Source organism: Martes martes, assembly GCF_963455335.1.
Source record: "Martes martes genome assembly, chromosome: 9".
Taxonomy (NCBI): domain Eukaryota; kingdom Metazoa; phylum Chordata; class Mammalia; order Carnivora; family Mustelidae; genus Martes; species Martes martes.
In genome coordinates, this window is record NC_137896.1 from 99,165,169 (window position 1) to 99,192,357 (window position 27,189).

Sequence of the window (27,189 nt, forward strand, 5' to 3'; positions counted from 1 at the left end):
GCGCGGGGAGGCGGGTCGGCGGCTTGACCCAGACGCGGCGGCTCCGGAGTTCTGGGCCGCGGTGGGCGAAGCCCTGGCTCTACAGAGCGGGTGTGGGGTGGAGATGGTCGCCCCGGGCCGAGACGAGGCTGGGACCTGCAAGCCTGAGAGAGAATCCCGCCCGGGACTCAGGAGACCTGGGTTCTGGTCTGCCCTGTGCCGTGGGCTCGCCCAATGACCCGAGGCAAGTTGCTTACCTGTTTTCCGCACCAGCTGGTGAGGAGGTTTCCGTCCGGAATCCACACAGCCCTAGTCTGGCGGGGTACCTTGGTAGAGTGAGATTCCCGCCGAGATCCGCGCGTCACAGCCGGCGGGCACCCGGCCCTGTGTCCCCCAGGTGGCCAGTCGTTTTGTTGGGGGCCGCGGCGTCCGCCTGGGATGGCGTTGCCTGCGGCTGGGGCCTGGTGGCGCCCCCAAGCCTCTACCTGGGTCCCCATGGTACCTGCCTTCCGTGGGGGTGGCGGGGGTGGGGAGTGAGGGGCCGGGGAGCCGCCCAGGTAGAAGCCTGATGAAAGGATCAGAGAAGGACTGTCAGACCTATTGGGCATTTGTATTTGAAGTTATAGATCCAGTGTCCCGATTAATTACCTGTTCAGAGAGTTGAAGCTCCAACAAGAAGTTTCCTCTTAATGTAGCTCCTTGCCTAAAGTGGGTGTACCAAACTAAGTACCATACTTAGTTTGAAAAGGACCTGGGGCGCCTGGGCGGCTCAGTCCTTAAGCGTCTGCCTTCAGCTCAGGTCATGATTCCAGGGTTCTGGATGGAGCCCCACATCAGGCTCCCTGCCCTGCGGGAAGCCTGCTCTTCCTTCTCCCACTCCCCCTGCTTGTGTTCCCTCTCTTGCTGTGTCTCCCTCTGTCAAATAAATAAATAAATAAAATCTTAAAAAAAAAAAAAAGACGGAAAGAAAAGGACCCATACTTATGGGAGACCATTTCTTTGGGCCCAGCTATAAAGAATTTGCCTACTGTCGGTGGGAGTGACTTCATAATTTCCATTACTGGCTTTTTGATGGCTTTTTTGCCCTTTTCTTCTCTGGTACAGATAGTAACTGTCCCTGTTGAAGTCCTCAGAGCTCCAGCCAGAACTGAGGCACTAGCACGTGTGTACAGCTGCTCATGCTTCTGTGCTGCCTGATTCATGTCATACGCAGAAACAGAAGAGGCTCCCTGAAATCACTAGTACCATCCCTGCCTGTCACCTTCCCAAGGTTGGCTGTGTGAGTGTTTTATTATATGGTGTCATGGAGGTCTAGGAGGAGGGAAAGGAAAGGGATAAGGGAAAGGAAAGATGCTGAGGGCCCAGAGGACACAGTGAGAGAGAGCTAGTTCCTGAGGTACCATGACCAGGGAGCACTGTCCTTCCCACTAAATCACAGTGACCCAAATGTCCAGCCCAATAGCCAGGAAGTATTCGCATTCTGGGTGCTAGGAATCAGTGCATTCTAGCGCCTGACAGATTCCAGTTTGTTACTGGCAGCCAATCCATAGGGAATCCAGGTCATGTTCCCAAGGTCAGGAGCTGACCTCAAAGAGAGGCCACCCTCCTTCCTAAGTTCTCCAAGTCTGAAATGTAATCGTCAGTTGTTTATGGGCTATCTGCAGACTTACGATCCAGATTGTTGTCATAACAGGCATCCAGGTTGCACAATTCCTGCGTGATAAATTATGGGCCTGTCTAGCCCTCTTCCCAAGGTGAGCTTGTGGGATGATTATCTTAGAGTTGGCCAAGCTGGCTAAACGGCTGCAACATGGGCAATACTGGTGTTCACCGAGGAAGGTTAGGCAATGTGTTGCATTTTGATTTTCTATCACCATAGGTATCAGGCCTAGTATTCTAAGCTCCCAGACCCAACCTGTGTCTGAGACCTAAGCAAAGCCTGAGCACTTCAGCTAAGACCACTTACAGGATGCCACACATTAGCTTCATCCCTTTGATAAGCTGTCCCTAGATCCCAGTGACTTCATTTTCAGAACCAGACCTCACCACTTAACAGTGGTGCTGCTGCCTTCTGGACACTGAGAATCCAGCCCTCAGACTCTATAGCATCCCCTTTCCATCCAGTGGCATGGAAAGTAAGAGGCATTTTTTTTAAAGATTCTATTTATTTATTCGACACAGAGAGAGTGCGCACAAGCAGGGGGAGAGACAGGCAGAGGGAGAAGCAGGCTTCCTGCTGAGCAGGTACCCTGATGCAGGGCTTGATCCCAGGACCCTGGGATCATGACCTCAGCCAAAGGCAGATGCTTAGCTGACTGAGCCACCCACGCACCCCAAGAGTTAGGCATTTGACTAAAGCAGCTGATTTATTCAGAAAAAATCCACAGCTGCTTAAAGATTTTTATTTATTTTTAAGATTCATGTATTTATTTTGACAGAGCATGCAAGCAGGAGGAGGGGCAGAGGGAGGGAGAGAAGCAGACTCCCCACAAAACACAGAGCCCTACTCTACTGGGGACATGATCTAACGAACCTGAGATCATGACCTGAGCTGAAATCAAGAGTGGGATGCTCAACCTCCTGGGCCACCAGCTGCCCCTGCTTGAAGATTTTTAAAGTCAGGTTCCCTTAACAGCGGCTTAACTGAATGATGAAACTAGTTTTATTTTGCAATTTTTTTTTTCTTCAGAGCTGAGACTTCAGAGACCCCAGAGACTTCTTTAAGTACTCACGGAAACCTCCTAGCCTTGGTGATGGCACATGGGGACTGTTTACTTGCTCTTAGTCTGAATGATTGCCAAGAAGGAAGGCAAAGGTAGAGCGGTTGGATCTCTGGCTCCCCCCATACTTCCAATCTCAGACCTTATTAAGCTTCTTTTTGAACCAAGGACAAAGCTCACTTGAACAAATGACTTTGAGTCATGAATGAAAACTCTTGCTCTTTCCACAGTGAGAAAGAATTAAGAGATGGACAGGTAAGCAAGCACTTCTATTAGAGAAAAAAGGTGTTCATTTGGGATATATTGTTATTAGTAATATCACACAATATATCAAGAGAATGTAGAACTTTAGAAATGTTTTGGGAAAACCCTCATTATAATGCTCTTTGTTCTATTAGGAGGAGCTTCTATTCATTCACCTCTGAGTCAACTGCTTTTGCTAGTAGCTTCTTTTCTTTTTAAAAGAGTTTATTTATTTATTTGTGAGAGAGAAAGAGTGTGCATGCACAGGAGCAGGGAGGGGCAGATGGGGAGGGAGAAGCAGACTCCCCATTGAGCAGGGAGCCTGACCCGGGGCTTGATCCCAGGACCATGAAGTCATGACCCAAGCCAGAGGCAGCCGCTTAACAGATGGAGCCACACAGGCTCCCCCCTCCCTTTTTTTTAAAGTTTATTCATTTAAGTAATCTCTGTATGCAGTGTGGGGCTCAGACTCACAACCCGGAGATCAAGAGTCACATGCTCTTCTGATTGATGCCAGGTGCTTTGCTTATAGCTTATCTTCTAAGTGGGTCACGGCATTTTGTTTTGGATTTGTTTGGATGAGAGGAGAATGTCAACAGGGAATCCCCCAAGCTATTTGTAATTTATCAATTTGGACTGTTTACCTTATTGACCCTTGTCAAACACATGCTTTGGCTTGAGTATCCGCGGACTCTGGGTCCCATGTGATATGTCTTTGTGTGAGCCTGGCAGCTAACCCTCCCTTCCTTACCTTTCTCCCTACCTGGTCCAGAAGTGGTCTTAATGGAGCTTGTGGGACAAAGCCTTTGCTTTGGGAGTCTAGGGAGGTTTTCTTCCATGTACTAAAGTGAACTGTTCTCCCAGAGAGAAGTCTTTGGCCACTGGAGGGGACTGAATTGGAGAGGGAAAGGAAGGATGGAATGAACCCTGAGCACACAGGCCTCTGCAAGGAGTTGTTCAGGATAGTGAGTCATCAGAATTTGTGAGAAACATTTGTGCCTAGTACTGTACTAATGGGCGTCAGAAATAGAAAAGAAGTGTAAAAGAAGGTTCCTCCACCCAAAGCCGCAGGGCCTGATTTAAAGATAGGCTGCGTTGGAGGAAATGAGAGCTCTAGGGCTGTTTTGATTGACGGTGCAGTTTCAGCACACTCACAAAAAAGAAGTGGAGTCACAGGACTTATTATGTACAGATCACAGAAATGTGGCAGGGGTGAGTGTGTGGAGGGGGCAGTGAGCCAAGGTAGGGACAGTCCTCAGTCCCAGATCATGAGCAAGCATGAGATATAGGGAGTAGGGTAGGGGAGCAAGCACCCCTATTACTTACAAGGGGGAGGTCACTGGCTTTTCTAAGGCTCAACTCTAAGTGGTTATTTTAAAAGGTGCCCGAGGAAAAGCAAGGCAGGAACTCATAGCAGGAATCCTAAACTCGAGCACTTATCTAAATATCCGGGTTCTGGAGGTGAGCAGGGTTGTCATATTCCAAACACGTAGGAAGCAAATCCGAATAGCTGTTTTCTCGTCACTTAGGCCTCTTGTAGAGGGACGTGTGCTCCCTGTAGAAGGGCTGGCTGTAGGACTGAGAGAAGGGGAGACCCTTGTAACCCCAGGGTCGGGGGCAAGGGAGGCAAGCCACCTTGAGGAGGTGGAACCGATCTTGAAGGGACGGGAGGACACAGAAAAGGTGGCAGTAGGGATGTCTTCTGGAGGAAAAAACCACATGACCCAAGGGATGGAGGTGAGAGGAGCTGCAGCAAGTGTGTTCATTGGACTGAGGTGGGAAATAGTTGTGAGGAGACGTCAGGAGGCCATTGATGGAGGAGTCTGCTCAGCTGTGCAATGTTCAGGCATCCATTCTTGTGTCCTGGTCGCAAAGAAATCACAGCTCTGTGTAAGGAGTAGTATTTGGCAAAAATGTATAAGACAGATTAGAGTAACAGGGGCCTTGGGATTCTGGGGCCTTGACATAGCACTGATTTTTTTTTGTTAAGTTATTTTAAGTTTTTTCTTTTCTTTTCTTTTTTAAGTTTTATTTATTTATGTGTCAGAGAGAGAGAGAGAGAGAGAAAGTGAGAGCACAAGCAGGGGGAGCAGCATAGGGAGAAGCAGGCTCCCCACTAAGCAGGGAGCTTGATGGAGGACACTGTAGCAGGACCCTGGAATCATGAACTGAGCCGAAGGCAGACACTTAACCCACTGAGCCACCCAGGCACCCCTCCTCTTATTTATTTTAGAGAAAATAATACATTCACAATGTTCAGAATCCAAAAAGTAGGGAGCATGTACTATAGTGAAAAACTGCCTCTCCTCTTGTCCCCCAGCCACCCAGTTTTCTTCTGGAGGCAAAATCATTGCTTCCTTGGGTCTGGAAATAGTCTTGGCAGAGACAAGCAACTATAGTTGTGTGTTTTCTAAAAATATAAATGGTAACATAGTGTATATACTCTGCCCTTTGCTTGTTCCACTTAATATATCATGTGGATTGTTCCATGTTGTCCATAAAACACTTTCTTATTCTTCTTTACAGCTAGATTGGAGCTCATTGAGTTGATATGCTTTTATTTGTGGAATTAGTCCATTAGTGGGCATTCTGGTTTTTCTAGCTTTTTGCTATGACAAACAGTGTTACCACGAATGACGCAGTAAGCGTGTCCTTTTGCACAAAGACGAGTATATCTGTTGGATAAATTCCTAAAATGCAATCATGGGCCCAAAATGGACAAAGCGTGTACGATTTTTGTCAAGTATTGTCAAGCTGTAGAGGTGGGAACAATCTACCCTTGGGGTGTTACAACACTTGGCTTTCTAGCCAACACAGTGTGTTTTCACACTTTTTGAAATTTGCTCATATGATAAGTGACAAATATTATCTCAGACCAGTTTTATATGACATGTCTCTTATTACGAGTAAGGACGTAAGGTTGAGCATTTTGTGTTTGTTTCAGAGCAGTGCGAGTTTCCTCTTCTGTCAGCTGTCCATATCCATGCCCATTTTTCTACTGGGTTGGGTTTCTTTTCCTAATTGATTTATAGGATTTTTTTTTCAACATATTAGGAAAATTAGTTCTGTATTTGATAATCTGAGTTGCAGAAGTTGGTCAAGTGGTTTTGTTTTGTTTTGTTTTTTTAAAGTTGGCCAAGCAGTTTTTTTAAACTCTACTGGGCAAAGGTTTAGTTGAACAAAAAGGCCAAAAGTAAGGAAACTGCTTCACTAAACTCGGGATCCTGAGACCTTTCACATGAAACCTTTCAAAGAGCCAAGAAATCTGCTATAACATTAAGCTTTTTGTAGTTTTTCTTAAGATGAGATTAAGCAGAAGTTTTCCCTTCCAGGATTCCTTACAGTTGAGTTCTCAGGAGTTGATCTGTCTTTGTGTGGGTGGTATTGGGAAAAGGTGTGACATTTAAGCTGTCAGCTTCAGAGGACTGATGTGTTCCCAAGAAGCTGACCCTGCTTTGTCTTACAGGTTGAAAGTGTGTGTGCTGCGTATCCTTCACCATATGACAAGGAGACTGGTGTTCTTCGGGCTCTCAGAGGAATTCCTGTATGTGTCACCCACACCCTGGACCTCCCGCCCATACCAGCTTTTGTTGCATGCCACTCTGTGGGGCCAGACACCAGGGACTCAGGACGGCTGAGACCCCAATCACACTTGGGGGCGGAGTTGTGGGCCACAAACATGCAAAACAACCTCTAGCTAGTAAGATAATTGCTCCAGGGAAGCAGAATGTAAAGTGCAGTGGGAATATCAAAGGCACCTCACAGTCTCGATTGAGTTGTGTGAATTTTTGTTTATTTTTTAAGGAGAGCATATGCTTGTCTCCAGGTCACCCAACTTGTACATCAGAGTTGGAGTTTTCCATGTGCCTCTCTTTAAGATTGGCTTTAATCAAGCCATCCTTCTGACCTCCACTTCCAAGAACATTCTGTACCACGGGTTGGGCACATTTGTGTGCGTGGGAGGGTATGGACTCACTCTGACACCAAAGGTCATCTGCCCCTGCAGATCTCAGAATTGAAGAACCATGGCATCCTCCGGGCCCTGACAGCAGAAGCCAACGGATGGCAGCCAGGTGGTAAGGTCCCCTTTGGGGCCCTTGGAGCCTGAGTGGGACCCAAGTCAGAGCTCCCCATGGTCTGCTTTTCATCATTGGAATTTCTATCACTGTGTGTCCTATAGAATTTGACAGATTTATCATTCTTCAAGGAAAATTAGAATCAATACTGGATTAGAAGTCAAAAGATTTGACCCCTGATTTGGCACTGCACGCAGCTTATTATGTGCCTTGGGCAAATCAGATATCTGCCGTGGAGACATCAGTGCCTTCTCTGTCCCCAGCGAGATATTGCAACAATGAAATGAGAGTGTATGTGAAGAGACTTTGAAATAGTATCCTATTTTATCTGCTTTACATGATTCTTTCATATACTGTATTTAAAACTCATTTCACTTGCTGATTTATGACACAGAAAGGCCCACTTACCAGGTGAGAAATAACCAATTCTAGAGTCCTAATCTCTGGCTTAAGTCCTGCCTTTCTCACCCACCAGCTATAGGACCTTGAGCAAGTTTCTTAATCTCCTAACCTTTACCGCACTTAGTTCATCTATAAAACAAATTGGTCAGAAGCTGAGTAATGGGAATTGCATAAGGATTACACGAGCTAAGGTGAAGTGCATAGTGCACAGACTATAAATCTGTAGTGAGTGCTCAGTGCTATATTATTATCTTGAAGTTCTGCAAACTGAAAATGTTATCTCCATGAATATGGGGCTTGTTAAGAATATTCTAATGTAGAAAAGTTATCTGGAGATCTATGAAGTTTCTTCTTAAATCTTTTTTTTTTAAGATTATTTATTTATTTATTTGACAGAGAGAGACACAGCGAGAGAGGGAACACAAGCAGAGGGAGTGAGAGAGGAAGAAGCAGGCTTCCCACCTAGTAGAGAGCCCAATGTGGTACCTGATCCCAGGACCCTGGGATCATGACCTGAGCTGAAGGCAGACGCTTAACGACTGAGCCACCCAGGCACCCCATATGAAGTCTCTTCTCAGAGAATTTTATCTTTGCTGTGTAATGACAAACCTAACATTTATTAGAGATTTTGCCTTAAATGCCAAAATATTTTTATATTTCAGTACAAGTAGCATTTATGTACCAGGTATTTTTTAAAGATTTTTTACTTATTTGAGAGAGAGAGAGCATGCGCATGAGCAAGCATGGCGAGCGGGCGCAGGGAGAAGGAGAGTCTCTAGCAGTCTCTAAGATAAGCACTCACTGAGCCCATGCAGAACTCGATCTCACAACCCTGAGGTTATGACCTGAGCTGAAGTCAGATGCTTAACTGACTGAGCCATCAAGGCACCCCTGTGCCACATATTTTTAGTTGTATTAAACAACAGTCTTTGGGGCAACAGGGTGGCTCAGTCGTTAAGTGTCTGCCTTCAGCTTGGGTCATGATCCCAGAGTCCTGGGATCAGGCCCCATGTCAGGCTCCCTGTTTGGAGAGGAGCCTGCTTCTCCCTCTCTCCCCCTGCCACTCCCCCTGCTGTGTTTTCTTTCTGTCAAACAGATAAATAAGATCTTAAAAAAAAAAATTGGCAGTTTTCCTCCAGATTGCTCTCAGCTCATTTAAATTGATAGGCTTATGAGGCACCTGGCCAGCTCAATTGGTGGAGCATACAACTCTTGATCTTGGATTGTGAGTTCAAGCACCATGTTGGAGACTACTTCAAAAAAATATAATCTTCAAAATGGGTGCCTGGGTGGCTTGGTCAGTTAATCATCTGCCTTTGGCTCAGGTCACGATCTCAGGGTCCTGGGATCGAGCCCTGTGCCAGGCTCCCGGCTCAAAGGGGAGTCTGCTTCTCTTTCTGTGTCTCCCCCCCCACCCCCCGCTTGAAGTCTCCCTCTCTCTCTCAAATAAATAAATCTTTAAAATTAAATAAATAAATGGGGCTCCTGGGTAGCACAGTTGGTTGAGCACTGGACTCTTGGTTTCCACTCAGGTTGTGATCTCAGGGTCATGAGATCTGGCCCATGTTAGGCTCTGTGCTCTGTACAGAGGTCTACTTAAGACTGTCTTTCCCTCTCCCCCCAAAATAAATAAATGTTTAAAAATAAAATAAATAGGTGGTTAGGTAGGTAGATAGATGGACAGGCTTGCTAACTCAGTGATACTGTTTCCCATATGGATAAGTAGAAGAGAGCCCAAGTCAAGGAGGCAGTTGAAAAAGGAAGAAAGGTAAGAACTGTGCTGATGTGAGCTGCATTCGCTATCCTGAAGATTCGTGTTTTGCCTCCACTTTTTTCTATTGGGGGAAATTAGTATTTATGTCAGGATCTTCAAAGAGGAGTCTCCCTGGTTCTACGAGGAAAGGGAAAAGGTGCTCTTGCTATGCCTTGGACATTTGTCTCCAGTTTTTAGACACTAGATTGCAACTCCTAGTTGAGAACTTGCACTTTCTGTCGACTAACACACAGTTATAGCAGATTCCCAGGTGCTGGTGAGGTTTCTGCTCTGAGCTCACAACCTTCTGCCAAGTTGTTTGTAGGTGAAAGGTTGAAGGGCATCTGGCAGGCTCAGTCAGTTAAGTGGCCAACTCTTGATTTTGGCCCAGGTCATGATCTCAGGGTCATGAGATGGAGCCCCTCTTCGGGCTGTGCACTCAGCGGGGTGTCTGCCTGAAAGTCCTCTCTCTCTCTCTCCCTCTGCTTTTCTCCCTGCTCGGGTTCTCATTCTTTCTCTCTAATAAACAAGTAAATCTTTAATAAAGAAAAGAGGGACACTTGAGTGGCTCATTCGGTTAGACATCTGACTTCAGCTCAGGTCATAATCTCAGGGTCCTGGGATCAAGTCCTGCAAGGGGACTGTGCTCAGCAGGGAGCCTGCTTCTCTCTCTCTCTCTCTCTCCCTCTGCCCCTCCCCCTGCTCATGCTCTCTCTCTCTCAAATAAATGAAATCTTAAAAAAAAAAAAAAAAAGTTTGACCAAGTTGCTTGAAACGAAGACCTGCAGGGTGAAGAGTCTGTGAAGCCAGGCGCCAGCGAGGGTGAGGGGTGACGCAGCCCTCATCAGCGCCCTCACCAGCAGTCCCTGCTGCCGCCCCTCTCTTCTCTTTGTTCAGCTGCTTTCTCCCTCCTTTTCATCATCCAGGGTCCAGTATGCTGGAAGGAAATTTTATTTTCTTCATATAGTCTGTATCCTGATGAAGTTATCTACCTTGGAAGCCCCAAGGCTCAGGGTCTCAGTCCACCCCAGGCTGGGGCTTGCATGATTGAATTCAGAAGTCCAGACCCATGTCACCGGCTGCCAATACTCCCCCCCCCCCCCACCCCGCGCTGCTGGGCCTGAACCCAGGCCAGTGTCAGTGACACGAGCTAACACGTCCTGAGTAGTGACCTTTGGGTCGTATACCCGCTCACCCATCCCTGGAAGCTGAAGAGTTGTACCATCCTCCAGCAGGTCCAGGAGTGACGGCCGGGGGTTAAGTACTTGCCCACAGAAGTGCAGCTGGGGAGCGCAGACAGGAAGTGCTTGCCAGCAGTCTGGCTCTGGAGTTGCTCTCAGCAGCAGCCCTCTAGGGCTTCCCAGCAGCTTTCTCTGCCTCCATTTCTGTTAGTGTTTTGAGTTTCTGGTAGCATTTTATTTTATTTTATTTACAAGTATACTTTGGAAACAGTTCATTGCCCTGTGATAATTCTCCATCAAGATGGCATGGCCAAGAGAAGCTGCCCTCTCACTCTTAACACTGGGGCTGGAGGCTGAAGGGGTCACGATTTGAGGTCTTGGACTGAAGGGTCTCTGCTTTCTCCATGTTGTATTGACTTCCTGTCTAGCAAGTGGGGAAAGCCACAACAGGATGCTTGCCAGCAGTCTGGGTTAGAGTGACAGTTGCCGTTTGGAGAAAGAGCTATGCGGTGGCTGCAGAGAACCTGTCTTGCTGCTTTTTCTCTCCTGCTTTTCCCCCCATTCCCGGTGCTTTCATTCATTCAGCAGACATTTGTTGAACCCCTGTCCTTTGTGGGGCACTGCCCTGGGTTCTGGAAAACGCTGTCCTCGTGTAGCGCCCCGTGTGGTGGGAGAGACATCACCACACTGAGAAGCCCTGGTGTCAGAGGCTCACAGAGGCTCAAGGGCTCCCTCTGCAGACCTGATGGAGTCAGGCAAGGCGGCTGGCTGAGGGTGATGTCAGAGTTCACTGAGGGTTGAGGAGGAACAACAAACAGCACGGGGTTGGAACTAAGGGGTACAGGTGCCTGGGGTGACTGCAGGGGGAGAGCCGTCTGAGCAAGGGCACTGAAGGTGGGAGGGGCTGAGGAAGTTGGAGAGTTCTGGATACCCTAGCGCACAGCTATGGGTGGAAGAAATATCCAAATGGTGGGAGTATTTAGATGCTGTGCTGAACAGTTTGGGTTTTATCTGGAGAGTCATGGAGAACCTCTGGAGGTTTTCGAGCAGGGGGTTGACATCAAATCTGCCTTTTCAAACTCTCACTCTGGCCCCCGTGTGGAGAGGGTATCTGAGGGCGCTGGGACCCAAGGAGGATGGACAAGGCTGGGGCTGCGGCAGCGATCCAGACTTCCCCAGGTCTCAGAGGGTCTCGTTTTCTCTTGACTGCAGTTGTAAGTGCGGAGGTGCTCAGAGCCCAAGAAGAATGGGAAGCTGTGAACAACATCCAGACAGAACCAGGTAACCGCAGGAATGGCGTTCCACTGCTAATAAAGGCCCCATCCACGTGGGGCTAGCACCTCTGTGGCCCTGGGGTTAGGACACAGAATTCCTGAGAGTTCCCATTTTAGCTCCCTGACTCAGGATACAGTATCTTTCTAATCCAAAGATGATGACATTCTACCTCTGGAGGAAATGGGAGTGAACGCCACGGGAAAAGGGCTGCCATCTACTCAGACTTGAGAGAAGACAGGGAGTACCTTGGTCAGGGTCGCTTCTGCAGGGTGATGAGATTGGACAGAAGGATGGAGGCAGGCAGCCAGGGTCCTGGCCTAAAGGTGAGCGGGTTGTTCACTGTATAAGGAGATCTCTGGAGATAGGGGCTAAAGCCTTCAAACAGAATGGGAAGGCTTTGAGGGCTGGGTAAAAATTGTTTCACTTCGTGTTCTGACAGGTTTGGATGGAGCTGCAGGAGGATAGAGCTCGGACCCATATCTAGCTCGAGCTATATCTGGCCTCCTAGAAAGTCGTTAGAGTGGACTGTGTCAGTCATCCCTGACATTGCTAATGGATACATTCATTCCCTGTGGACTGTACCAGAGGCTGGAGAGGGAGCCATTCATATACAGGGTGTGAGAAAGGGCAAGGTGGAAGTGAGGAAAGTTCCCGAAACAGACCTTGGCATGCTCCTCCATGGGTACCTACTCTAGGCAGTGACTTGCCTCCTCACAGATGAGTGGACTGGGACCTCCCGCAGGGCAGATCTGTCCCTACTCAATGCAGAGGTCAGTCTAACAAGCTCCCAAACAGCCTGGTCTAAGAAGGGACCTGGCCCAGCAGAGAATGTCAGCCCCTTAAAAGAAGATCAGTTTTAGCTGTAGATATCTGATGTCTGCCCCTGAAAGCCAGTGTTTGGCTTAGAGGCGATGATCAGAAGGCCCCCAATGAATGTGCGCAGACAGAATGACTACCGTTATAAATCTGAGAGTGTCTTCCCTTTTGCCACAGGGAGCCAGGCCAGTGTAGACCAGCCTGGGCAGCTGATCTCCTTCAGTGAGGCTCTGCAGCATTTCCAGACTGTGGACCTCTCTTCCTTCAAGGTATGAAAGTAGGGAGTTTGGGGTCTCAGGCAAAGCATCTTCTTCCCAGGAGCCAGGTTTCTATCCCACCAACCTAGGACACTGGGCAAGCAAGATGGAAACTTTCAGCTGAGGGCCCTACCTCACCTAAGAAATCTTGGAGCACAGAATCAGGGGTAGCCAAGGACCCAAGCTTCATGCAGGACCCCAGTGGCCTTCTTGGGACTGTGTCCCCAGAGCTCTTGTGGCCCTGCCATACACGGGTCCGTGTACCTGCTCCCTGTTCTTCCCTTTTAGGGATGGGGAGGTCTTGAATCAAATGTTAGATAGTTCCTTAGGGAAGCAAGGCATGCTGTCTAGAAAGCTGAGTAATTCATGGCTATTGTAGGATTGTAGGCTATTGTAGTAGCTATTGTAGGCTATTGTAGTAATTCATGGCTATTGTAGGAAAATCTATCATTCCCTGAACGTATCAGGGAGCCAGAAGTTATTTGGGAATTTTAAAAATATGTGGGGTTGGAAAAAGAAACATTGAGGAAAATAAAAGCTGGTGGGCTTTCTAGGGCATCTTGAATGACTAAGAGTAGTTTTAGAAGATTGTGATTTCGGGGGCACCTGGGTGGCTCAGTGGGTTAAAGCCTCTGCCTTCGGCTCGGGACATGATCCTGGGGTCCTGGGGTCAGGCTCTCTGCTGGGCGGGGAGTCTGCTTCCCTTCCTCTCTCTCTACCTGCCTCTGCCTGATTGTGATCTCTGTCTGTAGGATAAATAAATAAAATCTTTAAAAAAAAAAAAAAGATTGTGATTTCAGGGGCACCTGGGTGGCTCAGTTGGTTAAGTGTCTGCCTTCGGCTCAGGTCGTGATCCCAGAATCCTGGGATCAAGCCCCACATGGGGCTCCTTGCTCATCGGGGAGTCTGCTTCTCCCTCTCCTTCCCACTCATGCTCTCTCTCACTATCTCTGTTTCTCTCAAATAAATAAATAAAATGTTTTAAAAAAGAAGAAGATTCTGATTTCAGATCTTCAACCTAAAACCTCAGAATTTCAAGAGAGGCTGAAAAGTCAAGAATCAGGTTGGTTCATGGGATGCAGAGGGTCAGAAGCTACCAAAATCAGAATATTCTAAGGCCTGCGGCAGTGGCCCTTGAGCAATAAGTCAGCATGACCTGGTTTAGGAGGTGCCCCTGTGGGATGGACAGAATGCTCCAGCAGTCCCTCAGGTATCCAGCTCCAAAAGTCCCCACTAAACTCCCCTCCTCACTGGCTCCCTCGTCCTGGAAGGACTGTGTAATTTATGCCCTTTGCAGAAAGAGATGGACCTACAGAAGGTAAAGCAGCCCTGCTGGGAAGTCTGGCCTGCCTTGGTCAGACGAAAGCGGGGTCCCCATGCCAGCTGTCTCTGGCCATCACTGGAATAGTAGCTCTAGACAAACCCAAAGGAACAAATGCAGACAATGGGCTAATAATGCCTATACTTGGGGACATTTCTTTTCTTTTATTTCTCTTTTTTTTTAAGATTTTATTTATTTATTAGAGAGCAGGAGCAAGGTGAGGGGCAGAGAAAGAGGGAGAAGCAGGCTCCCCGCTGAGTAGGGAGCCAGACGCAGGGCTCCATTCCAGGATCCCAAGATCATGACCTGAGCCAAAGGCAGACGCTTAACCAATGGAGTCACCAGGTGGCCCAGGGACATCTCTTTTCTACTAATAAAAATCCTAGGAGCCAGCAGAGCCTGTCTCTGGAGATGGAGCCTGTGCTTCACAGCTCCTACCCCGTTTCCCTGGCCCAGAGACTAGCCAGTTAGTTGAGGGAGCTAATTCCTTCTACAAGAACAGTCCCTGTACTGATCCTGATGGTAAGTTAGAGCAGGTGAATCCAGCCCTTTGCTCATTGCCTGCAACTTCCTCCCCAGAAAAGAATCCAGCCAACTATTCGAAGGACGGGGCTCGCCGCCATCCGGCACTGCCTCTTCGGGCCTCCAAAGCTCCACCAGGGCCTCCGAGAAGAAAGGGACTTGGTCCTGACCATTGCTCAGTGTGAGTGCTTGGGTGCTGCCACGAGGCGGGGGCTGCATATGTGGTCAAGCAGAGAGCACTGTTTGCACACCTGTTGCTGAGGCTAAGCCTGAGGTCTTGCATGCACCATGTTGGCAGGGAGAGCGGGAGCTGTGGGGTGAAAACGTGGGAGAATACAGTCTCTTGGTACAGTCCAGCTCAATCTTATCTGAACCATTCTCTGAGAAATAGTCCTCTCCTGAGGGGCGGGCAGTCCGACAAAGACTGGGGGTGTGTTTTCGGCAGGTGGCCTGGATAGTCAAGACCCAATGCATGGCCGAGTCCTCCAGACCATCTACAAGAAGCTGACTGGCTCCAAGTTTGACTGCGCCCTCCACGGAGACCACTGGGAAGATCTGGGCTTTCAGGGTAAGAGACAGGAATGGTTCATCTTCTTTTCCTTGACCCCTGAATCCAGAACTAGAGTGAGAGCCCAGATACTCCCCTTCCTGTCATGCCAGCGCCCTGAGGCAGGGTATCTGGGGGAAGAGGGTGCAGGAATACAAAGGCCTGAAGTGAGCATGTGTACCGCGCTTGAGAAATAGTAAGGAGTGTGGCGGAAGTGGAAAGGTTCCTTGTGGCCTAACAGGCCATTGTCAGACATTTACTCTAAGAGAGATGGAAAGCATCAAAGTGTTGGATTTGCAATCTGGTTTTTTCTTTTTCCTCTTTCCTTTTAACACAGATGAAATTTTTGCTTTATACTATTTTATTTTTTGAGTGAAACAAATTGATTTCAGCTGTTTTTTGGATTATGCTACTCTTTTTTCAAAATCATATCAAGTTACATTTATATGGAATAGGAAAATGTCCTCATTTATTTTTTTTAATAAGGCTCCAGCTTGCCTTTCTTTTTTTTTTTTTTTTTTTAAGATTTCATTTATTTATTTGACAGAGATCACAAGTAGGCAGAGAGGCAGGCAGGGTTGGCAGGAAGCAGGCTTCCCGCTGAGCAGAGAGCACGATGTGGGGCTCGATCCCAGGACCCTGGGATCATGACCTGAGCCGAAGGCAGAGGCTTTAACCCACTGAGCCACCTAGGTGACCCAGAAAATGTCCTCACTTAAAATGGAAATTTTACGTACCCATAATTAATCAGTCTGTTGGTGTTGACACATGTTTAAATCCCTCTGTCTTCCCTCATCTATAATATAATTATATTATTTCCCTCCATATGCAATGAGAATCATGTCAGTGTTACAGTTTTTGTTTCAACCGTCAAACAATTTAGAAAACTCAAGAGGAGGAGCTAAGTCTGCTGTATTTCCCCCACTGCTTACTCTTTCCACTGCTCTGTTTTTGTTTTTTGATATTCCAAGATTTCTTCTTTTATCATTTCCTTTCATTTTGAAGAACTTCCTTTAACCATTTTCTAAAGGAGGTCTGCTGGTGATAAATTCTCTTAGTTTCCTTTCCTCTGAGAATGTCTTGATTGCCCCTTCACTCCTTGAGGATCGTTTCTCTGGACAAAGAATTCCAGGCTGACAGTTCTTTTCTTGTAGCACTTGTACACTGTGCTTCTTGCTTCTGGCCTCCATGAGAAAGCTACTGTCATTTGAATTCTTTCTCCCTGAGAGGTAAGGAGTTGTTTCTCTCTGCTTTCAAGATCTTTTAGAGTTTGCAGGAGTTTATGTTGTGTCTTAGTGTGGATTTCTTTGGGCTTTTACCCTACTGGGTTTGCTCAGCTTCTTGAACCTATAGGTTTATGTCTTTTGCCAAATATGGTCCATTTTCAGCCATTATTACTTCAAGTGCCTTTTTTCCTTAATTTCAGTGTAGTTCACATACAGTGTTATATTAGTTTCAGGCGAATAATACAGTGATCCGACAATTCCATACAACACCTAGTACTCATCAAGATAAGTGTGCTCTCAGCCCTTTACCTTTTCACCCATCCCCTCACCCACCTCCCCTCTGGTAACCATCTGTCCTCTGTAGTTAAGAATCTGTTCTTTTGTTTGCTTCTTTTTTTTTTTTCCTTTGTTCATTTGTTTTGTTTCTTAAATTCCACATGAATGAATACTTCAAGTACTTTGCTCAGCCCCATACTTTCTCTTCTCTTGTGGGACTCTGATGACACAGGTGCTAGATCTTCTGTGCTGTTCATTCCTTTGGGTCTGTTGTTCTATAACTCACAGATCTCCAAGGCTCTGCTCATTTTGTTTTGTTTTGTTTTGCTTTGTTTCTCTCTGATGTTCATCAGACTGGATAATTTCAATTGTTCCATCTTCAATTTCACCAATTCTTTCCTCTGTTGTCTCTGTTCTGCTGTTGAGCCCATCAAGTGAGTTTTTAATTTTAGTTATATTTTTCAGTTGTAATTTTTTTTTGTTTGGTTCTTTATACCTAATAATTCTTTACTGAGACTTTCTACTTTTTAAATTTTTTTCAAACTGTGTAATTATTTATTAAAGGCATTTTTGTGATAACTGCTGTAGTAGTTTTCTATTATTGCTGTAACAAATTACCACAAATTCAGTAGCTTGAAACCACATAAACTTATTAAAATTAATTAATTTATTTAAGTACTCTCTACACCCAGCATGGGGCTCAAGCTCACAACTCCGAGATCACGAGCCCCACGCTCTTCCTGTGGAGGCAGCCAGCCCCTCACCACACAAACTTATTACCTTACAGCTCTGTAGCTCAGGAGTCCGAAACGGGTCTCACTTGGGGTAAGATCACTGTGGCTGCAGGCCTGCATTCCTTTTTGGAGACTCTAGGAAAGACTCCGTTTCCTAGCCTTTTCCACCTTCTAGAGGCCGCCTCCACTCCTCCTTCTCCACAGCCAGGAACTTAGCATCTCCCTGAGCCTGGTTCTCTCCTCACATCTCTTTCCCTGATTCTGTGCTTCTGCCTCCTTCTCTCACTTTTAAGGACTCTTCTGATTACAGTGGGACCACCCGGAGAATCCAGGATAATCTCCTTATCTGCTGATAGGCAACCTTAATTCTACCTATGATCTTAGTTTCCCCTTGCCATGCAACAAAATATACTCCTGGGTTCTAGGGATTCGAGCAAGGATGTCTTTGGAGGGACCATTATTTTGCCTGTAACTGCTGCTTTAAAATCCTTGTCAGGTAATTCCAACAGCTGTGTTACCTCAGTGTTGCTATCTATTAAGTATCTTTTCTCATTCAAATTAGGATTTTCCTAGTTGTTAATGTAACAAGTGATTTTTTTTTATTGTATCCTGGATATTTGGGGTACTATGTAATGACACTCTGGATCTGCTGTAAATCTTTTATTTTAGCAGGCTTCTTCTGACACTGAGCCAGTGGGGGAAGGAGGATGTCACTCGTTACTGCGGGGCAGGGGTAGAAATTTAGGTACCCCATTTGGGCTCTGCTGGTTCCACTGGCTAAGAGGGGCACAAGTGCCTCATTACGTGACTCATTACAGGAGTCCTTTGTGGACTCCACTGACGACACAAAGGTATGTGGCTCAGTCCCAGCTCCCCAGTTTGCTGACACTACCCTGGTGAAGCTAAGGGGCACCTCGTTACAGTCAGGCAGGAGTGGGAGTCCAGGCTCCCCACTTGGCCTAACAAAGGTAGCCAAGCCCTTGAAGCTCAAGGGAGGAGGGACTTCATTTGGCATTGGGTCGCCCTTCAGTTTCTCCTCTTGGTTACAGGAGCAAATCCAGCCACAGACCTGAGAGGAGCAGGCTTCCTTGCCCTCCTACACCTGCTGTACCTGGTGATGGACTCCAAGACCTTGCTGATGGCCCAGGAGATTTTCCGCCTGTCTCGTCACCATATCCAGGTGGGGCTTTGCTGGGCAGCCAGAGAAGAGGGCTGTGGAGCCATTGTTGGTGCAGAATGCTCTTGAACAACCAGGAGGACCTCACAGGGGGGCTGTCTCTAGTTGCTCAGGGCTCTCAGGACAACTGACGCAAGCCAGGACCAGGTTTCCCCCACTGGCCTGACCTGTGCTAGAATCTGAGCTCCACCACTCAGTGTGTATCTCAGGCAAGTGCTTCAACTCCTCAAAGCCTTGGTTTTTTTCATCTGTAGAATGGAAATCAGGGACACTTCAGCTGGACAATTAGAAAGACTAAATGAGATGTGTACCAGAGCACTAGGCACAGCTGTGATGTTAATGTGTCAACTCACTGTCATCCCTAAGAACATCCCTTGAGCAGCAGTAGGTTCTCTTAACCCTGAAGGAGGAGAGTTAGCTTGTTTGTGCCCCAGAGGAGGAGATCTACCTATGAGGGGCAAGGGACACATGGTCTTACTGACAGACCAGATGTGTCTTCTGTAGCCTTCGGTCTGTCCAAGGCTTCTCTGGGGTTGGGTTTAATGGTTTTCCCAGATAGTAAAAGGTGGTAGTCCCACCATTTTAGAAAACAAATCTGACCCGTTCCCTGCCATTCACCTATGCCAGAGCAGGCTCCCTGCTGAACCGGGAGTGCCACACAGGAGTCGATCCCAGGATCCTGGGATCATGACCTGAGCCGAAGGCAGATGCTTAACCGACTAAGCCACCCAGGTGCCTCTGTGGGGAGTATTTTATAGGGTGCTCAGGCTAACTCTCACAAGAGGGTGGGAATTAAACCAGACCTTGAAGGAGGTAAAGGTGTTGGCTCAGTTGGTGTTTGGGGGAGAACATTCCATGCAGAGGGAGCACTAGAGCAAAGCTCCTGAGGAAGGATCATATCTGGCACGTGAAGGGGTAGCAGGGAACCAGCTGGAACAGAAGGAGCCCAGGAGAGCATTCGGAAGGGAGGTCCTACGGCGAACAGGGAACAGATGGTGGAGGGTCTGGTAGGCTGTGGTAAGGACTTTTGATTTTACTCCAAATAAAGTGAGGGTTTTCGCAGCCTGGAGTACATGATCCAGCCTAACTTTTTAAATGTATCCTATCAGCTGCTAGGTTGAGAATAGTCTATAGGGAGGGCTCTTATAATCAAGTCAGAGATGATGGGTATTTTCAGAGGAGTTGGTGTGAAGTGGTCAGGTTCTGGTTGTAGAATTTTTTTTAAAGATTTTATTTATTAGGCAGAGAGAGAGGGGAGGAAGCAGGCTCCCTACTGAGCAGAGAGCCCGATGCGGGGCTTAATCCCAGGACCCCAAGATCATGACCTGAGCCGAAGGCAGAGGCTTAACCCACTGAGCCACCCAGGCACCCCCTGGATGTAGAATCTTGAGCTCACGGGCTTAAGAAAGTAGAGCCAAGTGGTGCCTGGGTGGCTCAGTGGGTTAAGCCTCTGCCTTTGCCTCGGGTGGTAATCTCAGGGTCCTGGGATCGAGCCCCGCATCGGGCTCTCTGCTCAGCAGGGAGCCTGCTTCCCTCTCTCTCTCTGCCTGCCTCTCTGCCTACTTTTGATCTCTCTCCCTCTGGCAAATTAATAAATAAAATTTAAAAAAAAAAAGTAGAGCCAAGTGGGGTGCCTGGCTGGCTCAATTGGAAGAACATGTGACTCTTGATCTTGGGGTCATGAATTCAAACCCACCTTGGGGGTAGAGTTTACTTAAGAAAGAAGGAAGGAAAGCAAGCAAGCAAGCAAGCATAGCCAACATCTTTTTCTTATGCAATGAGAATCATGTCAGTGTTACAGTTTTTGTTTCAACCGTCAAACAATTTAGAAAACTCAAGAGGAGGAGCTAAGTCTGCTGTATTTCCCCCGATGCTTACTCTTTCCACTGCTGTTTTTGTTTTCTGATATTCCAAGATTTCTTCTTTTATCATTTCCTTTCATTTCGAAGAACTTCCTTTAATCATTTTCTAAAGGAGGTCTGCTAGTGATAAATTCTCTTAGTTTCCCTTCTTCTGAGAATGTCTTGATTGCCCCTTCACTCCTTGAGGATCGTTTCTCTGGACAGAGAATTTATTTATTTATTTGAGAGAGAGAGAGAGCATGAGCATGAATGGCGGGGAGGGACAGAGGAGGGAGAGAGCGAGAAGCAGACTCCCCATTGAGCACAAAGCCCTGTGTGGGGCTCGATCCCAGAACCCTGAGATCATGACCAAAGCTGAAGTCAGACACTTACCCAACTGAGCCACCCAGGCGCCCCCAGCCCCTCATTTTAGATGGAGGCCCAGAGAAGGGAAATGACTTGCCAAAGGTCTCACAACTAATCAGTATTTCCTATAGGTCATCTCTGACCTCAGTGTCTCCCTTCTTATGATTCACGAAGGCTCTCTTATAAGAGCTTCCTGTGGAAATACGGAAGCCAGGATAGAGGGTTTTTGCCAACTCAGAATTCCTCAATTGAATGAGGGGAGGGAGCAGGCCATTCAGATATCTGTGGGAGGAGCATCGCAGACAGAGAGAGCAACGGGATGAGAGGGGAAATGCTGGGAACTTGATCAGCAGGGACGGGCAGGGACCCAGACTCCCCAGTTTGACCAATGTGTTTCTCATCCCTTCACTTGCTGGCCTCTGGGATTTACTGGGGATTTATGTTTACTCCTCCACAATATGCCTGTCAGACAATAAGACGGAACTGCAGCTTAACCTAATAAAACAAGAGGGCTGGTGCAGACGTTGGGAAGCTAGACGCTCATTCTATCTGTGGTATTATTATGGAGCTATGATTTGAGACAAGTCACTTCACCTCTCTGGGCCTTTGTCTGGCCCAAAAAATTCCAAGGTCCCTTCCAGATTTATTGTATAATTCCTTGAACTATAAGCAATTCCGAGGTTTTAAAGTAAAACTTGACCTCAAGCCCTTATGAATCTTGAAAACACCGTTTTCCAGGAGGCATGGTGAGATCAGAGGAGCAGTTGGGGACACAGCCCTGCCCATAACCAGTCCTGTTCTCTCCTAAGGGAAGAACTCAAGTTCAAGGTACCTGCGGTTCATCCTGCTAGAAGGGAACTGACCAAAAATACAAGTGCTGGGCGGGAGGGGGACAGGCTTCCACGGAATCCCGGCAGGGTGGGTGTGCTTAGCCTGTGCCGCGCTGAGAAGCGGAGCGGTTACAACACAGAGACACAGGGCACATCGGGCTGCTTGCTCAGGGCAGGCGAGGAAGCGGCTTATAATCGCGCTTAGTCACACACACACTCCCGTAGCCTTCTGTGCAGTTTCCACCCATTGTTTCATTCCACCAACATGACTGGCCAATGAAGAGGTAGGGCGTCAGTGATCCTTGCAAACTGTTTTCCAGCAAAGGAATGTGAGGGTCAGAGAGGTAAAGCTAGCAAAGGGTAAAGCTGGGCCTGGGACCTGCCTCCTGACAGCAGGCCTAGCAGCAGGCTCCTTAGGGCAGCTGTGGTCAGCCAGCAACCCACTTGAGAGTCCCAGGCCCCTCCCCAGAACTACTGGGTTGAATCTCCAGGGGCGGGGCCATCTCAGCAGCCCCCACAAAAGATGACCTGGTCTTCCTCGCTTCAGGATTCCAAGGTGGTTAAGCCCCAGTGTGAGGGATGAGGAGAAGTGAAATCTTAAATGGAAACTCAAAATGGTCCAGGTTTGGTGTCCCCTGCTGTCCCTCAGTCAGTTCCCTAAACTCAGCCTCCTGGTGGTATTTCAGCTGCAGGCAACACTTTCCAGGGCCAACGGAACTGCTGGAGAAAAGGAGACAGTTAGATTTGAATCCCAGTTTTTCTCTGCTTTTTAATAAGTGGTCTTGGTTAGAATGTTCCCAAGAGTGAGTGAACACGAGGTATAGATCCTCTGTTAATTATGTTGCTGCCATATTCTTGTTCCCTTATTAATTTTTAGACCGCGAAAAGGCAACGGAGAGGGCAATCTTATACAAGGATGTGGTAGATAGGCAGGTTCGTGAAGGCGTTAATGTGTTGCCGCTGACCCCAGCTGCTCACGTTGAGGCAAGGATGATGATCATGAACTGTTGTTAGCACCTCCTTGGACCAGCACTGTGCTTAGTGTTTTGCATATGTGATCTAGATTACTTCTGACAGTAACTCTGGGAGTAGGTCCTGGGTTAGATGGTAGAAACTGAACTGTAGGTAATAAAACCTATCTCAGGGAGTGTGATGTTAGTGACTTGACTCCATCCAGCATGGCACGCGTGGCAGGGTCCCCAGGACCACCCTCAGGGTCGAGGATGTGCTGGGAGGACTCACGGGACTTGGTCTGTAGTTGTATGCACAGCTCTCATCTAGTCCAGCAAAAGCAAAACCAGCAGAGGGAAGGAGTGCATGGGACAAAGCTATAGGAAGTCGGGTGGGCTTCCTTCCCAGAGTCCTCTCCCGGTACAGTCACAAGGGACATAGTTAATTCCTCCAGCATTGAATTGTGTGGCACGGGAAATGTTGCCAGCCAGGGAGCTCACTATGGAGAGACTCAGTCCCCAAGGTTTTTATGGGGGGCACTCGTGGAGACATCATCTGTGTGGCACATACCCAAATGCCGGAATCAGAGAAAAAGCAGATATTCATAAACCGCATTGTTTGCACAAACAGCTTAGGCGCATGAGTCATCCTGAGGGAATGGTGGGAACCCTTCCCAAATCCAGGTTCCCAGGTGCCAGCCAGGGGCCACCCCTGCAAGCAGGCCTTCCTAAGGACAGCAGTCTCGGGCCTGGTACGTTAACTCTTCCTGCACGGCACTCAAAGGTACTTCCTTTTCGGTTTTAAGACATGGGAAAGCTAAGTCTCACAGAGTTCAGGTGGACTTCCTAAGAACGCAAACCTAGTAGGTGGCCAGGCCAAGATCTGGAACCCAGATGTCACGGAAGACCCTGAGAAAATTCTTTGTGGAGCCAGAAGGCCCTCGACAGTTTAGTGCTGTCAGAACTTTCTGCAACGAAGGGAATGTCATATATCAGCACTGTCTGAGCGCGCATGACTATGGAGCACTTGAAATAGGGCTAATAGGACTGAAAACTTGAGTTTTTTTCAACTAAGGAGTTGAATGTTTAAGTTTATTTATCTTTTTTAAAGAGATTTTGTTTATTTATTTGAAAGAGAGAACACAAGCAGGGTGGTGCAGGGGGGCAGAGGGAGAGGGAGAAGCAGACTCCCCACTCAACAGGGCACCTGAGCCTGAGCCTGAGGCAAAGGCAAACACTTCACCCACTGAACCACCCAGGTACCCCAATGTTGTTTAATGTTTTAATTAATTTTAAAAATTAAATTAATTAAATTTAATTTAATCAGGGCATGATCCCAGGGTCCTGGGATCGAGCCCCTCATTGGGCTCCCTGCTCAGCGGGAATCCTGCTTCTCTCTCTTCCACTCCCCTGCTTGTGTTCCCTCTCTCACTCTCTCTCTCTCTGTCAAATAGATAATAAAATCTTTGAAAAAGATAATAAACTTAAATAGTTCTGTGTTGCTACTTGCTATCATAGTGGACAGCACAGTTTTGCATCATAATATAATGGCTTTTTCTTCTCGGGGGTAGCAGATGGGATAGACTTTGGCTCTTGTTCTAAACTAATGAGTGCACTGAACTGTGGGGCCCTCTCAGTGGGTGTCCTTGAGTATGTGCAGCGGTGGAAACTAACATGTAATATATGGAAATGTCCTGGGAAAAGCCCCTTTTCATTTTCTTAGTTTTTTGTTATTAAAGAATGGGAAGGATGGGGCACCTGAGTGGCTTGGTGGGTTTAGCATCTGACCCTTTAGTCTAGCTCAGGTCTTGATCTCAGGGTCACGAGTTCAAGCCCTGCATTGGGCTCCACACAGGGCATAGAGCCTACTTTAAAAAAATAAAAAAGAAAGGAGCGTGCCCCTCCAAAAAATAAAGCATTAAAGTGGACCCCACAGGGAATTCTGAGGCCCCCCAGGGGAAGCAGCCCTGCTGAACCCCATGCTGCCCCCTCTCTGACCTGCACAGCTGACCTCAGGGCTCTGTTACTGACAGATAGGGTGTGCCAGCAAGTCAGGCTGACTTTCTACCTGTGCTGTCTACTTTTGAATGAAGTGCTTATGAGCAGTCAAATAAAAAGACACTTAGAAAAGGGGAGAAAAGATTGTAGGAACCTGTACGGTTAGATAACCGAGCCCCACCGCTCCTGTGTTCACCCTGACCCCAGGGGGTGGTGCAGTCCTTGGGCAGCACCACGGTGGGTCTGGTGAATGAAGGTCAAGGAGAGCCCATGGGTCAGGATGGCGAAGAGGCTGGAGAGCTAGCACGGGGGTTATGCCTGCCGGGAGTGAATTATCCTCAGTTGGGATCCTGGTTGCAGCCCCTCAGGGAGATCACTTCAAGTCACTGAGTCCCAGCCTCTTCATCTGGGAAATGGGATGATTATTGCAAAAATCAAGGGTGGCATCAGCAATGTCAGCTGTTGACTCCGGGCCATGGCTGCCCCTGCTTGCAGTGGGCCTTGCTGGGCTGTGGATGGCGGCTCCAGAAGGCAAGAGCCGGGGCAGCTGCTGACCCTTGCCCACCCCATTCCAGCAATTCCCCTTCTGTCTGATGTCCGTGAACATCACCCGCATCGCAATCCAGGCCTTAAGGGAGGAGTGCCTCTCCAGGTGAGTCCCCGCTGCTCAGTCCTGGCTGCTGGCTGGCTGGCGACAGAGATCCAGCAGAGCCTGCTTCCCTCCCATCCCACGCCATTCTCCCCGCTCTCTCTGGGGAGCCCGTGCCTGTCTCCCAACCCTGCCCTGGGGGTGAAGGCTGTGTGGGGGGAATGGCTCACTGGGGGAATGGGGCTGGCCGAGGCACCCAGCTGTCAGGCGTTGTCTGTCGGCTGCTGAGCACACCACCCCGCTTGTGCCGTAGGGAGTGTAACCGGCAGCAGAAGGTGATCCCCGTGGTGAACAGCTTCTATGCCGCGACCTTCCTCCGCCTCGCACATGTCTGGAGGACGCAGCAGAAGACCATCGCTGACTCTGGCTTTGTCCTCAAAGGTGCGCTCTTTCTTCTTGGAGAGGCCTGAACTCCCTAGCATCCCCCTCCCTAGGTTCAGGGACCCCAGGGTGGTGGCTAGACTGGTTTGGACTGTGCTTCCCTTCCCCCCAGCACCTCCACTCACACCTTCTCGAGCTCTAGCTTCTCAGTCTCCATCAGCCCACCCTCTGGAGCCTGCCTTTCTCTGCCACCTGTCCTCCCTTTCTGGCCTCAGACCGAGGGTAGTCATGGTTTCTGAATCAAAAGCTGGGCCTAACAGCTGGACTAACCATTCCATATTGAGACTGTCCTGGTCAAGGTAGAAGGTGTGGCTGCTGTGGCTTTTTCTGGTCCATCATCCTCCCTCTCTGGTGACCCTCCATCTTAGAACGCTCCTTCACCCTTCTCCCTGCGGGGTCTGGGGTGAGGGCGCTGCCTAGAGCTGCTGGGCCCAGACTGGTGTGCAGTCCAGAACCCCGTCAAGCCTTTTGTCTCCAATCCTCTGTTCCAGACTTGGAGGTGTTGGCCAAGAAGAGCCCCAGGCGGCTGCTCAAGACCCTGGAAATCTACCTGGCTGGAGTGTCAAAGGGACAGGCCTCATTGCTGGGAGCACCGAAGTGCTATGGGCCACACGCCCCTCACTCCAAGGATCTCACCTTCACAGGCGTGTGTGACCTGCCACCACATTCATCCGAAGGCACGTGGCTGATCTGACCAGCCCAACGCTGACAGAGACACTTAAAGGCTGGGCCAGAGGGGCTTGGGAGGGTGCCTGGTGTATTGTGCCAGGTGTACCCTGGCTGGGCCTGGTTGGGGGAGGCCAAGGACCCTCACCTGTGTGAGACTTTCAGGTTAGTTAGACCCATCCCACTCTCCACAGACCCGCCTCCAGAGCAAGAATTTGCCGTAACTGGAGCTGAGTTAGTTGAGAATTGGTTTCCAGGTGAACAAGTGGATGGATCGTGAGGTGGGAAGGCCCTGCGTGGATGCTCCCCATATCCCGCTGAGAGAGATTCCCACACAGAGGGGCCAGAATTCTGAGTCGCTGGGCAGCAGGGTTCTCGGGCCGTGGGTGTCCACAGGACAGGGACCCTGCAGCTAGAATTTGAAGGGAGAAGGTAGCCATAGTAGCAGCCAACAGGGCAGCATGAATCAGGGCAAGAGGCCTTCTCTCCATCCTCCCTCAGGCTGGTAGCCAGGCCCCTGGGGGTGTCTGTTCTGGACTTATCCCACCCTCCCCTCTCCCTATCCCTTAGTTTATGTCACAGGACCAGCTTTCTGGTGGGTGTCTCCATTGCTGCCCACCCTGCCCATCCCGGCTGTCTGCCAGCTGGGCACCCCCCTGCTGCACGCCCCCTACCCCGTGGAGGTGTGCGCTTCCCATCAGGGGTGGTTTTCTGGCCTGGTTGAAGGAAGGAGGAGATTCACACACCAACAGTTTTTGAATAAAAGAATTATTCTAGGTCAGGGGCCCCAAGTGTTTTCCTCCAAGACAAACCTCGTACCTTATTGTGGTCCTGTTCCAGGGCCTGGTGAGAGCCAGGGGCTCCAGGAGAGAAGGCTGCTCTGCCCTGGCCAGGCTCCCACTGAGGGCATGTGGTGTCCATCCTGCACTTAGAGGCCCAGACTCCTTGCACACTCTAGCCAGGGGAAGGGTGGCTCTGGCTCTGGTTAAGATTGCTGTGAGGC

At 48.6% G+C, this 27,189-nt stretch overlaps 1 protein-coding gene across 2 annotated transcripts; it reads left to right on the forward strand.

Moving 5' to 3' along the window:
- Positions 1-8: 8 nt before the first annotated feature.
- Positions 9-26,970, forward strand: ELMOD3 (ELMO domain containing 3). 2 transcript variants are annotated; one of them, XM_080812926.1, is made up of 13 exons: positions 9-223; positions 2,669-2,794; positions 2,930-2,954; positions 6,409-6,486; positions 6,949-7,018; positions 11,567-11,635; positions 12,623-12,714; positions 14,603-14,726; positions 14,991-15,113; positions 18,378-18,508; positions 25,066-25,142; positions 25,393-25,520; positions 26,012-26,970. In XM_080812926.1, the coding sequence occupies exons 2-13, from the start codon at positions 2,733-2,735 to the stop codon at positions 26,212-26,214; spliced, it is 1,182 nt and encodes a 393-aa protein (XP_080669052.1). In that variant the 5' UTR covers positions 9-223; positions 2,669-2,732; the 3' UTR covers positions 26,215-26,970. The 2 variants fall into 2 exon arrangements, with proteins under 2 accessions (XP_080669052.1, XP_080669053.1); XM_080812927.1 differs by lacking the exon at positions 9-223 and having other exon boundaries at positions 2,761-2,954.
- Positions 26,971-27,189: the final 219 nt, after the last annotated feature.